Source organism: Poecilia reticulata, linkage group LG9, assembly GCF_000633615.1.
Source record: "Poecilia reticulata strain Guanapo linkage group LG9, Guppy_female_1.0+MT, whole genome shotgun sequence".
Taxonomy (NCBI): Eukaryota; Metazoa; Chordata; class Actinopteri; order Cyprinodontiformes; family Poeciliidae; genus Poecilia; species Poecilia reticulata.
In genome coordinates, this window is record NC_024339.1 from 19156419 (window position 1) to 19169842 (window position 13424).

The following is a 13424-nucleotide window of genomic DNA, read 5'->3' on the forward strand; positions in this document are numbered from 1 at the left end:
ACATCTTCCATCAACTCCACATTCAAGAGTTGTCCAATAAAAATGTACAATGAAGCTGAAAATATACATGCCCGAAAGGTGGAAAGAAATTACGTTTGTGTGTGTGTGTGCGTGTGTGTGTATGCGCGCGTGCGTGCGTGCGTGTGGTGGTGTGTGTGTTTGTGTTAAAACTCACGCAATTGTTATGACCACGCATGTTTGCATGTCCTCGGTATGTCCTTGCAAAACCTTGAGGGAGTACTCATTGCTAATTTTAGCCCTAGGACACCATGTCTCCCAGCTGCTCTCCATTCATAGATTTCCATCCATCCTCTGTGCAAGGGGGTCATATGATGACAAGATGAGAACTGACATTTATCGTCCCTGGTGGAGGTAACGCCGCCACCAACCCAGGCAGTCTTTGCTTTCTTTGTATACATGTTCAGTGATTCTCTATCTCTGAGTCTGTTTGGACATCCTGTGTAAGCTTGCTGATTCGTGTAAATCTGTGTGTAAGTGTTTTTTATGGGGCTGTTTTGAAACCATCCGATCATGCAAAACATCTTTGATATCTTTTCATTTTCACATGGCAGCACAGTTGACAGGATGGAGAGTACTTTGGATAACAGAGCGTGTATATACATAAATAATTTATCACACAACCTTTATATTTGAAGCTATAATATTAAAGGTATCACACCTCATTGACTAATCTTGGTGAATTTTAATTGAAAGCAATTAACGTTCATTAAGACTTGAGAGTCATTGTGGTATGATCAATGATGATGGTACAATTTTTGTTGCAGGCAATATTGGAATACCCAGTGTGACATGTAATAATTAGGCTCTTCCATAGCCTATCCCCTTTATGCAAAACCATTTTTATTTAAAAAATAAACTGCTACAGATTAATTATGTGCAGTAGTTTGCCTTTGGTTGGTGTTTTTACACTCCTCTTTCTGTCAAATCCTGTTTATTTTCTTCACAACGTTAGAGGTGAAAAAATCATACGTGAAATAAAAGTTTGAAAAAGTAACAAAGGGGTAATTCTGCCTTAAGGAATTGAATTCTTCAGTAAGGAATGTATTTGTTGTCTCTTTGGGTTAATACGTGGCAAAACTCTAAGAGTCGTCTTCATCAAAGTTCTGAAAGGGATTAAGTAACAAAGCCATCAAAAAAAGAAAAAAAAATGATTCAGAGTTGAGAGAAATGCTTAACCCTGCTAAGCACAGCAGAATTGTGGGCCAAAACAACATTAAGATTCAATGCAGGCAGTCAAGGGCATACAAAGAAAAACCGGCCGGCAAAACTGATCCAGACGGCTTCACTCAAAGGATCTAAACTCAAACAAATATACACGCGGCAGTGCACAGGAATACTAAATAAACAAAAACTTATCAGGAAACTATAATTTTGAGTTTTGTCCTCTGAGCATGCATCTTCCACTGTCATGTTCTATTTACCTCTTTGTCTGCATACCCCTGTGGACAAACTAAACAGTCACCACCTAGTATGACTTTCAGTCTCCTCAAAGTTGTTAGTCCTTTAACAGCTAATGTAAAACAAATGTGACACAGATACATACTGAATAGCAGATGCTTGTGTGTACAGGACACAACCACACTCGAGTCATGATAAAGGAGAACTATTTGTGCTCAGTCAGCATTTAGCTCATATTCAAATTAGTCTAAATAGGCTTACCTCGTCTTATTTGATCTCTAAAGTCAAAATAAGATCAAATGAAAATCATAAAAGACAAAAGTTTTGTTTAACCCTTGTGCATGCGAGGACTGAGGCAAACGTAGAGGACTGTGGCAAATGATGCAAGTTTTATGGGTGCGGGGTCGGTTGGAACCCATTTCTAAACACAAAGGTGAATATTCTTAATTTGTTTTAAATGAAAATATCCATCTATTGTCTTAGGCTTCAGTCATCTTATGCTTATCTGAGATCAAATTTCAGGAATAAATGCAGAGATTTGTTATCAGGAACTCACTGCAAGGAAATTTCGAGGCGTGTTCTCATTTTTCACATTTTCAGTTGCTTGAGTCTTGGATCTCATTCTCATTTATTCATTTACCATATCTCAAAACTATAATGGAGGAAAAGAAGACAGCTAAATCAGGAGTTGTTTTTTTTCTTGTTTTTTTTTTTTTTGTGTTATTTTGTTTTTGTTTTTTGTTCTTTTTGCTCAGGTTTTTCTTGGAAACAGCATACCGGAACAATGCCTGCAATACTTTGATCACTCATGAACAAGACACCTAGATACTTGAACTGCTCAGTTTAAATCAAATATTGACCCCTGACACCTTGAGTAAGCAATTCGGGTTTTTTTTTGAAAGACAAAAAATAGTCTAATATACTTCAAAATAGTGTAAGTGGTGCAGATGACTATGGTTGAATTCTTGACAATTCCTGTTCTTGGTCTAATGCTGGGAATATCAACTGCACCCCTGTTCGCAGCCGCATTTTGCACGGCCAATTTTTGACCAGCACAGTGATTTATGTGGGCAGTTTACAAAACTGTATTGCAGCATATCTAGTGCTCAGGGTGTAAAAAATTACACTTGTTGAAGACCAGCACCAGCTGTACATGTTTTAGATGATGGAAGATCAGAACATTATAGCCGCTGGCTATGCTGAGGTTATCCTGTAGAACCTGTGTTTGAGATCAAATATATCTCACTGTAAGAAGAGACTGCAGTATCCTGAAAATCATTGATGAGAGTTGTAGTAAAACTGATGAAATGCAGAGTGCTATTTTGCTGCACTGTAAAGGTGCACAGAATTTTCAAGCAGATATAACAACTTTGATTTTTTATTAACATAATTGTATTAAGGGGTTAAGACTCAAAATTAGCTGACTCCTGTTCTTAAATAATTTCAATTTGAATAAGGGTTTAAAACAAATCAGATTAGGACAGCTTTTAAATTCTTTGTTCACATTCTGTTGACTCATCGTTATTTTTCCTAAGTTCCAATAACCCACTCAGTCATTTACTGGAAATCAACATTTTAGGAAATAACTTTATTTCCTCTTGCTTAGAAAAAATAAGTGTGTATTGATTCTGTTTCAATACCACTATTTTGATTTCAAGTCGGACAGAGGCCAAATAAGACGTCACTCTACACAAAGAATTTTGTGGTATTATCTAAATGAGTGTTTCTCAACTTTTTTTGGGCCAGCGCCCCCCTAGCCTTTATCCAGGTCCCTCACTGCCCCCCACCAAAGAATTTGCAGGCTACTTTGCACTGACCATTATTTTATCATTAATATTGCTATCACTATAGTAGATGTTTTGATTTTTATGCTTGTTTCTGTATTTATTATCAAAAATAATTTCCCAGAGAACAAAAAAGCCATGTAAATAGAAATTATTTTCACAGGTGTCTACGAAAAATGCAATGGACATTCTATTTAAAATCGGTAGGTCCAACAGCAACCAATCAGAGTGGAAAACATATTCTAGTTCTTTGCCATTTTCTAGTTGTTAAATAAACGACCAGATAAAAGATGTGCAACATGCCAGTTTAAACTTTGAACTATTTGCAAACCGACTGAGCTCTGCAACATTAAAACAAGGATAGAACTGTAACTACATTAATCATAGCTCTTCTTCTCTTCAGTGTTTCTGTGAGTTTCCGGTGGCGCAGCTCTGTGCTGCCTTCAGGAAAATCGGACATCAGAGTATCATTCATAGAATTTCACCCACATGGCATTTATTGTGCAAACCAGAGCTTTCAGTGGAAAAACAAAAGTTCCAGATCCTTTTAATGCCATATAAATATGAGACAGAAACATGGATTATATCTTTATATAGACCTATCTATTGATTTATAGATTAATAGTTTTACTGGACAGAAATTACAAAGAACAAATCTGGTTCTTAATGAGTCAAATTGAAAGTGTCATGGAGTCATCAGCCTCATGACATTAACACTGACATRAAAAATAATATTGAAGAAATAAATATATCAAATCTAATTAAAAACATAAATAAGTGATCAGTTCTTTACTGTTATGGTCTGTAAGATATATTTATTCTCAGTACTAGATGTGGTCTCAACAAACCCATGACATTTCAACAATATTATTTTACTTTTCATGTGGAAATAGTGTCTTTTTAATCTTGCCATAGGCCTCTGTATTAATTATTGCTCGAAAGGTCTTGCCATACCAGTTTATTCCTCTGTATTTACTTTAGTTTCTTATTTTATTCTTGCATTTTGTTCTTCATTCATTTCCATTTAGTTTCATTTGATTATTTTTATCCTCTCATGGTTTATTGCCATGTCCACTTTAGTTTCTTTCCTGTTGCTAGATTTATTTGATCGTTTATTGACGCTCACCATCAGTAATCTCATCACCTGCTGCGCCGCCTAATCAACACGATATGTTGATTTTTTCACTGTTCTCTGTTTTTATGCCATAATTCACATCTAGTTCGTCGCTCTGTTTTATGTCCCGCTTCAGAGTTTTGCGCAATGTGCGCGTCTTTTTTTTTTAAGCCCTTAAGGTGGAGGGCGGTCGGGAAGCATATCGATGGGGAAAAGGCAGACTGACATAAACCTTTTAAAACAACGGAAACAATTTTTGCATTCTGATTATTGAAATTTAAAAGTGCTGTGTTGTTCCATCACCCCCGTTTCATACCGGACCACTTACATCACCGTGTTAACGCTATAAAATGAACGCTCTCTATCGTGGTATCAGCCATGGAGGGATTTCTTTATTTAAATGGGTTCATTTTTCAGAGGGATACACAGTGAGGGTGTCGTGATTTTAGCTACCAGTAGCAGGAGAACTGAGCTGCGCCATGAAGCTAACAGAAGCTAACAAACACTGAATAGAAAAAGAGCTGCCATCTATACAGTTGCAGCCAAGCATGATACACAAGACAGTTTTACCAAGTTGCTCAAAGTCTAAACTGGTATTGTTGTTCATTTAAGGTGTAAACAGTTTACCTTCGACCAAACGCCCTCCAAAGGCATCCCAGTGCCCTCCTTTTGTAAAAATGTCCGCCAGCGCCCCCTGCCGTCCTCTGAACGCCCCCTGGGGGGCCTCTGAACGCCCCCTGGGGGGGCGTTCAGAGGACGTGGGTCAGAGGACCCACGTTGAGAACCGCTAATCTAAATACTCAAACTCTTGGTAAGCTGCGACATTCATGATACACTGCAGCTCAAATATAAAGTGAAACAGTAGCTATTTTTTTACATCAACTGGAAGTTTAAGGCTGCAAGCATTCCCAGAAACATCCAGATATGACCTCAATCTCCCTCATTCGACACCCAGAAGCCATTAAATTCTAGTCTTCACTTCGCTATTTGAAGTTGAGTCAAAAGCAAAATTCTCACTTCATCTTGGCACCATTTCCTGATTCTTCTACTTTCTCCAATGCTCTGTATCCTTTCAGCCAATCCCTCTGCCTTTTTGTCTGAGAGACACTAAACCCTTATTTTTCCACTCCATAGAGAAAAAGACTGTTTCTGTTTATACCTCTGCCACCCACACAGTTTGGCACCTTGTTTTTGTCAGAACACACACATTCTAAAATGTTTTATTTTTCTTGGAGAGGAAATCAGATATTCATAAAGCCAGATGATGACGAAAGCAAAATATTAATGGACAACTGAGAACAGTGAAAGACAATGGAAGTGGAGCAGCAACAGTTGAGACGCATCTCTCTTGCATCTTGGTAAACTATCAGAAAAAGAAAAAGCCTAGCATGGCTGGAACAGGGCTGAGGACATAATGTCTACATCTTTTAATGCATCCGCTTGCTATGAGTGCTTCATCTGAACAAACCATTAAGATACCTAGAATACTACAATCTAATGCTCGGTGTTTGCATCATTGTGAAATTTTTAGTACCATAGAATTTTCTTATGTCTAAATTATATGCACATCCATCTAAATCCATCTAATTTCAGAGAGGCTTTTAGAGTACATTAGTTTGTAGAGAGACAACCTACCAAATAACATCTTCTTTTATGAGTTTATTCTCACCTAAAAGGTCTAATGGAAGCAAAATTACTTATGAAAAAGTAATTTTAAAATAGTCTGCACAATAATAACAAAGATGATAACTGACTGAAGGACAGTTAAATTTGATGAAGAGATTTAGAATGAGTATGATCAAAAATGAAATTATCCCCCAAACTTAAGCGAATGACAGGAAGCAAGAGAAGCCGTAAGCATCTCTTATCATTTCTTGTCTTCCTAACTTCAAATCCTCTGATCCTCAGAAGAGAGAATGTGATGGGTGACGGAAGGATGATCAATTATAAGCTGTGAACTTCCCTTCAGTGGTGCTGGCTGACTGTTGGCTGTAGATAAAGCTGAGTTATGACAACCATAGAGTATCCTCTCATGCATAATAATCTATAGGGATTGAAAGCACTTTTGCACATTAAAATATCCATTCTCCAAAGAAACAGTATCACATTATACATTAGAATGTATTCTAACTCCTCTGCTCTCATCAACAGTTGATCCATAGCATTTGGTATATTGTGCTTATAACTAAATTGTCGATGACATAGTTGAGGTCAGCTCTTTTTTTTTATTAGTTTCTAAATAAAAGCTTTAGTGAAACATGTTAAAACATGTTCACAAATTTGCTCCTGCAGTGAAACTTTATACTGTAGTAATTCCTCAAGGTTATTATCTAGTAGCTATAACATTTTATTTTCATGTAAACTAAAACATATAAAACTAACAAAACCTATAATAATAAAAATTATCTGTTTTCTGGCCTTACAAATTGATTAATGGAAAGGTTAATGTGATTTCTTTCAGTGAAGGATTGTGTAATGAATTCTAAGAATGAGTCTTAAGTATAAATGTTAAGAACGGGAATTTGAAATGTATGTCCTGAGGGTTGAGTAGCCTCGCTAATCTTTTAGAAATCCTTCTTGCTTTTATATTGAGAGCCTACAACTTTTAGAAGACACCAACTACAAATAGAGGCTGCACAAAGTTAGATTTCAGATAAATGGGAATATTCTTTTGAAATTTCCAACATTTCTTGATTAGTTCCATATCTTATTTATATTTATTATAAAATTTACATTTTATATTTTTATCTTACTTCACTGTCATAGTGTTGCTGAACAACAAATGCACAATGTTTCATGTTTCCTAGACACAAAGAAAGAGGAATAGACATAGATACTTGTATTATTTTATTCTCTTTACAAAAAAGTAAAATAATTGTCTTATCAATCTTAATGAAAGTGTAGTTTTACATTACAGAGATCTGGTCATTTCATTGAGAGGATATAGAGCTGAGGCCACCAATACAGGAGCCAGGGTGCTGGTGGGCTGTACTTAAATTACAAAAAATAAATAAGCTTATAAACTGAATATATGAATACTTTTCAAACATATTAATAACTGTATTCTTTTTAGGTTTGGAAGTTTAGAAGTACAGGTAGTGTTTGTTATGGTATTCTGCTGTCAGATTCATGTTGAAATTCAAAGCACAAATGATGTTTCTGCAAAGAACTGGTAGTCAGCTTCTTTAATAGCTGCTTGACCTTGTAATCCAACAAAGGATGAGAACAAAGACATTACGTCTTCAAAACGCAGAAAACATATTTCCTCTTTTGAGTAAGCTATACAACTTTATTCATGTTAATATGACATTCATTCTAAAAAGCAGGTGGGAGAGAAATAAAAATTAAATAAAAGAAGCCAGTCACTGATACAAGTGGCTGTTTCCCCAATACTTTGTTCTGATTCCTCTTTTCTCCCCATCCACCTCCCCTCTACAAGTATTAGCATTTCAAAAAACACAAAAATATTCTTAAAGGCTTCTCTGAAGTATTTAGAAGCAAATGGTGACAATATTGTTCCAGCCTTTCATCTGTCGTAAATATGAAAAAGAAAAAAAAATCGAAACGTTCATATAACAGGGCTGACATTCGCATGGTTGACTGCGGTTCCTGCAGCATTAATAAATGTGATACATACAAACATTTGTTTCAAACAGAAATACTTGGCATAACTGCGAAAGTAATAGGTCCACTGAGCCTTGTGGCATTTCAGAGAATCATGACAGGCTTTGACTTGAAAATGAAACACAGAAGAGGAAACTGAGACACACCGAAGGATACGAGGAGTGCTTCTTGTTTTGTACCAACTCAGGCTTCTACCATTTGTGGATGGACCACCTGTTATGTCCTGTCATTTCACTGTGAGGCCCAAGGCTTTAAAGAAATAGTCCATTCCCAAGGAAAGCAATTAGAGATTTAAAAAGATGAAATATGCATTTTCTTTATTGAAATGGCACTACTTATGAAGAAAGATCAGTTTCTTTTTATTTGTTATGAGCAAAACATAGGACATTTTAAAGTCATTTAAAATTAATATAAGTTTAAAGTCAGCAGTAAAGAATTATTGTTTCTGTCATAAAAAAATTCCTTCTGATGAGTGAATGTACGGATCAGAAAAATTGATCAGAAAGACATTATAAACTCCAAAGTATGATAAAGCTCAACACCATCTCCAGTACAACATTAAGTATTTAGAATTGATAAGAAAAACATCATTTTAAAAAGCATGTCTACTTTACTTTGTGAAAAAGATAGTGAAAGTAACCGTTTCACAATGATGTGAAACCTTGAAAGTTTCACATCATTAAAAATCAAAAAACCTAATGTACTGATTTTGTAACTAAACAGCAGTGCAGAAAAAAATACTAGTGAAATAATAAATGGTATTCATAAAATATCATAATTTAAGCTTTTTTCAGCAGCAAACAGCTCAATGTTTATTGTCTTTTATTTACAGCCATTAAGAAACTTCTTGCTGTTCCTTGTCGGCTGGTAGCTTCTGTCACCAATTCACTTCTTTGTGCTTAAGCTCTTTAAAGTTTGTAGGAGTCCTTTTGTGCTTTTGGCAGCACTCTCCAAAGGTTTTCTGTGATTTAGGTCAGGGCTTATGCTGGCCAGTTTAAACTGTTCCTCTTTCTTTCTCACTATCATTTTGTGCTGTTGGACTAAAGTTGCTGTGAAACTGGCAAACCAATACACAGTGCCAAATTTTCCTTCACTTTGTGATGCATTTTGTTTTAAAATGCATAGCTATTTTTTTTATGTTATCACCCTTAATCAAAATTATGCAATAAAGAAAACTTTTGATATACCGTGTTAAAAGAACATCACCCAGGAAAGAACATGGCTTATCTTTGAATGTTAAAGCTAAATTTAATCTATCCCCTCAAAGCCTACTCCCTCAAAAGTGGTTCTTTTCAAAGTCTTTGCCTTATTGGGTTCAGTAGGTTGCATACATTATGAGATGGGGTCTAAAAGCTTCAGGTCACTCTGAAGAATATTAGTTATCAACCACAGTTTTTCCCCCATATGTCTTAACCTTCAGAATTCTGTCTTTAAATGTCTTTTGAGACACAGCTTTAAAACTGTAACATTACATGCTGTAATATTTCTTGATTTACTATGTGTACTGCAAGATGGTTCGCAGCAAATGCTCATCCAAATTTAACAACATTTTGGTCAAACTTGTCTTTCCTTTATGAGTAGCATTGTGAAATGCTTAGACAGTTAACTTACTAAATTTTATTTCTTGATTTTACTTTATGTCAGTGCTGCTGTTGACTCAGCTGACAAAAACATATTAATTGAGAGACAGAAAACGTGGATTAAGATCCATGGCACTTTAGTAAATTGATTAAGATTCCATTAGGCAGATTGCAGGGTTTCCCACAGTGTCATATTTAAGCCTGGCAGGCCACCAGGCTTTACTTGTGCCCCCACCAGGCTTAGCAATGCATTTCTAATAATTATTTTTTATTTTTTTATGTTTGCATTTTTTAAGATTTTATAGCTGGTGTTCAGATATTAATCTTCCAATCTTCCAAAAGCACATAATTATCAAGTGATATTTTCAAATTTCCTGTCAACTTTAAACATTTTTTAACTCAAAAACATGGCGGGCTGCTGAATGAATGACTGCCGAGCGCCCCAACCACCGGGCTTAGCAAGTTTTCTGGGGGAAACCTTGGATTGATACAACTTTGTGCCACTTTGGTAATTATAAATCTGTGGAAACATATATTACATGTGGGTTTCCTCAAGGTTCAGTTGTCATGCTGATTTTATTTAAAACATATGTTCCTCCTCCTTGTTTAGATTATGGTGTATTACAAAATTAATCCCCATTCATATTATTCTTTTATTCCATATTTTCTCCTTTTTTTTCCTAATTCTCTTCTCTCATCCTTTTTTGGCCCTAAACCCACCTGGCTTGTTTGTTGATGAAAGGGGCTCAATGTTAGTCTCATCTCAACAAAGCACATAGTTCAAGTTAATCCCAGTACAGTGGAGCAAAGTCTGCATATTTACATTTTTAACAGCAGGACAGAAATAACCTTTTCCTGGCATCTCTCCCAATCAGCAGGTGGAATGTTCAAAGTGTTTAAGTGATGCTCATGAAACTTGGTGAGCTGAAAATTACCCTTTGCTGTAGTTCTCATTTGTTTTTATCTCATGTACCCCCTGCTTAGGGTGTGTGCGCAATGGGAAGATAAATATGGATTAATGACCAACCTAGTGGCAATGGGCAAAACGTGTCATGTCGTGTTTATACTGCAGGGAAACAGAATGCCAAAGATTACTAATTGGAACAAGGTTGCTATATAGTTTGGAAAACCATGGAATTTGATGTTATTTTTCAGGTCTAAGAAAGTATGAAAAAAGCCAATAGCAGCTGAGAAAAAAAAAAAGATGTGCATGTTCTCTTTCCTGTGTCCTACTTTCCTTCCTTCATTTATTAGGTACACACAGAGAAAGTTGCATACCTTTCACTGTCCTTCATGTTTTTTTATTCATTTATCCCTTGTATACCCTTGTGCCCTTTCTTATTGCAATTACTTGTTATTGTATGTGTTGTTCTTAATTCATTTTCTTTCTAACATTAACTTTTTTTTGTAAAGCGCTTTGATTTTGGTCGAGTATGAATGGTGCAACATGAAAAAGAACATCTTCTGTCTATTTTTAGTACACATCTAAAACCAGAAAGACAAGTAATAACAATTCCAATTATACCTGGAGCAGCAGGAGAACCAAATGCACAAGTAACATTAAATTCTTTCAATGACCCTCACCTCATTAATCAGGATCCAATGACAATCAAAGGCAACCAGGTTGGTCTCCACCACCTGCAAAAGAAAACAACCATCACATACAGCACTGTAGGAAAGAAATCAAAGTAGAAGATTTGAACACCACATAATTTGGGTTTTTGTATGATACTTGGGGGAGTTTATATGATTGACTGCATCTTAAGGCTCTAAATCAGAGATATTATGTCTTCCTGGCCTAAATAACTGGGAAAAAAAGGTATAAAACTTGCTCAAGGTATCAGTCAAAGCAGCAAAGCTTTTTCAAAAACATGCAAATACCCAAAAGCCTGCTTATGTGTCTGCTAGTAGCAAACCCAAAACACACATGCCTGCATTTTAAAATTAAGGTTTTCAGAGTTTACAAATTTTCTCTCTCTTCCAGCAGCAGCTTCTGAAATACATTTTGTGGAACAAACAAAGCAACAAAACAACATGCTTTCCACACAAACAATAAGAAAACTGTCTACATGAATTCTTAATTGTCCAACTTTAATATTTATACATGTCAACTCATAGCCAACACCTAAGCAATTGCTTAACTGGAATGGCATGGACATTTTGGATTTTTACATATCCGGACTAAGCTACTTAAGAGACTTTCCTGTACTTTAAAAAAGAAAATTAAATATGCTATTAAACAACCTTGTTCTTGAAACCTTCAGTATTGAGCAGTAGACTTCACACTCACTAATTTTCTAACTATACGACTGTGTTTTCACCCCCCGTCTGTCCTATCCATCCAGCACAATCTTTGCTCACTTACCCTGCCTCACCTCGACTCTCATCCCATCACTTTTAACTGTCTGAATGCTCAGGGGGTTCTTCTCCATTTGCAACCTGCTTAAGCAACACTACCACCACCCCTGGCACACACTCATATATCATTACCTATAATTGCCTGGGGTGACTATAGAGCAGAGTGCCATAAAACACTGCTTCGACATAAACAAAAGCAACTGCTAAAACGGTGGCAGAACATGGTTAACAGTGAATTAATCCTTCACTCTATCTTCATAAAACTTTTTCACTACAACATTGTGGGTTACCATAAAACACTTGATTTACTGACAACATGGTTGCAACAGTGACAACAATTCTGTCAGGATAAACAATGACAGAGATGTCTCTGTGTCTAATCTGGTAAGATTTCATTTTCATATGTGAACCGACTCTTTGGGTAGCATAAATGAAACACTAACAAAATGTTATGTGTTTTTATGCTCTCTCTGATACCAATTGTAATCTATTGACAAAAAGACAGTGATCCCCCAAAGATGGCCAAATGCAGTTTCAAACTATTTTTACATCAGCTAGACAGATAGATTCACTCACCGGTCACATTATTAGCCATCCTTGTGCAACTGCTCGGTAATATAATCAACAAATAACACGGTAACGACTCAATTAATTTAAAAATAAAAAAAATCATTGTGATAATGGCTTCCATTGAAGAAATGACGATTGACAATGCCATGACTATTAGTGTCTGACAGAATTGTCTATTTCATAAACTACACGCTTAGTGGGATTTTCACACACACATGCACACGCATCTCCTTGTTTATGATTTTGGGAAGTGGTAAAAAAAGAGAAAATATACAGTGAGCATCAGATGTGAGAATGATGGAACATATTGAGAACAGAAGTAAAGGAAGACTGTTTGAAGTGATAGAAAGGCAATAGTAAGCAAAATAAGTCCTTCTTGCAACTAAGGTATGAATACCATCTTTGAACAGACCATATGTTGAACTTTGAAGCAACTGGACTATAGTAGCAAAAGACTACACTGCAGAATACTGCTGTCAGCTAAACGCTAGTAATGCTACATTTAATCCCAGTTTATCAAAAGTTTAGAATAACTGAATTGAAAGATGTTTCCTGGCTTGATGAATCTCAATCTTAGCACCATGTTACAAAAGTCAAATCATCTTAAACTTGTCTGTATGTGATAACTGTGGTCCATTGCTCTCTCTCAGTCACTAGATCTCACTGCAATAGAGTAATGGATTGAGATATTTACATCATGGATGTGTAGCTGACAAAACATCCTCTGCTTAATGATGTAATCGTGTTAATATGGCCTAAAATCTTTTAGTAAGGTTTGCAATGCTTCCCTGAATCAATGTCACATATAATTCCAACAGATTTAACAGCAAAAGGAAATTTGACCCAGTACGAGTAAGGGGAATAAAGTAGCCAGTGAGTACATGCAGCAGACATGAGTGATGAAACAAGCTGTGGGAAATTGAGTTGATTTCCAAGCATCACATTTAGTTTAAAGAAATGACAGCTTGTAGCAAA

At 36.0% G+C, this 13424-nt stretch overlaps 1 protein-coding gene across 4 annotated transcripts in view; it reads right to left on the minus strand.

Annotated features, from left to right (window-relative positions):
- grid2 (glutamate receptor, ionotropic, delta 2) overlaps positions 1-13424 on the minus strand; it is a 448080-nt gene that overhangs the window by 167743 nt on the left and 266913 nt on the right. For all 4 annotated transcript variants that reach the window (XM_008418414.2, XM_008418415.2, XM_008418417.2 and 1 more), the window contains one exon: positions 11106-11159. In XM_008418414.2, the coding sequence (XP_008416636.1) occupies positions 11106-11159 (54 nt within the window). The remainder of the gene's footprint in view (positions 1-11105; positions 11160-13424) is intronic.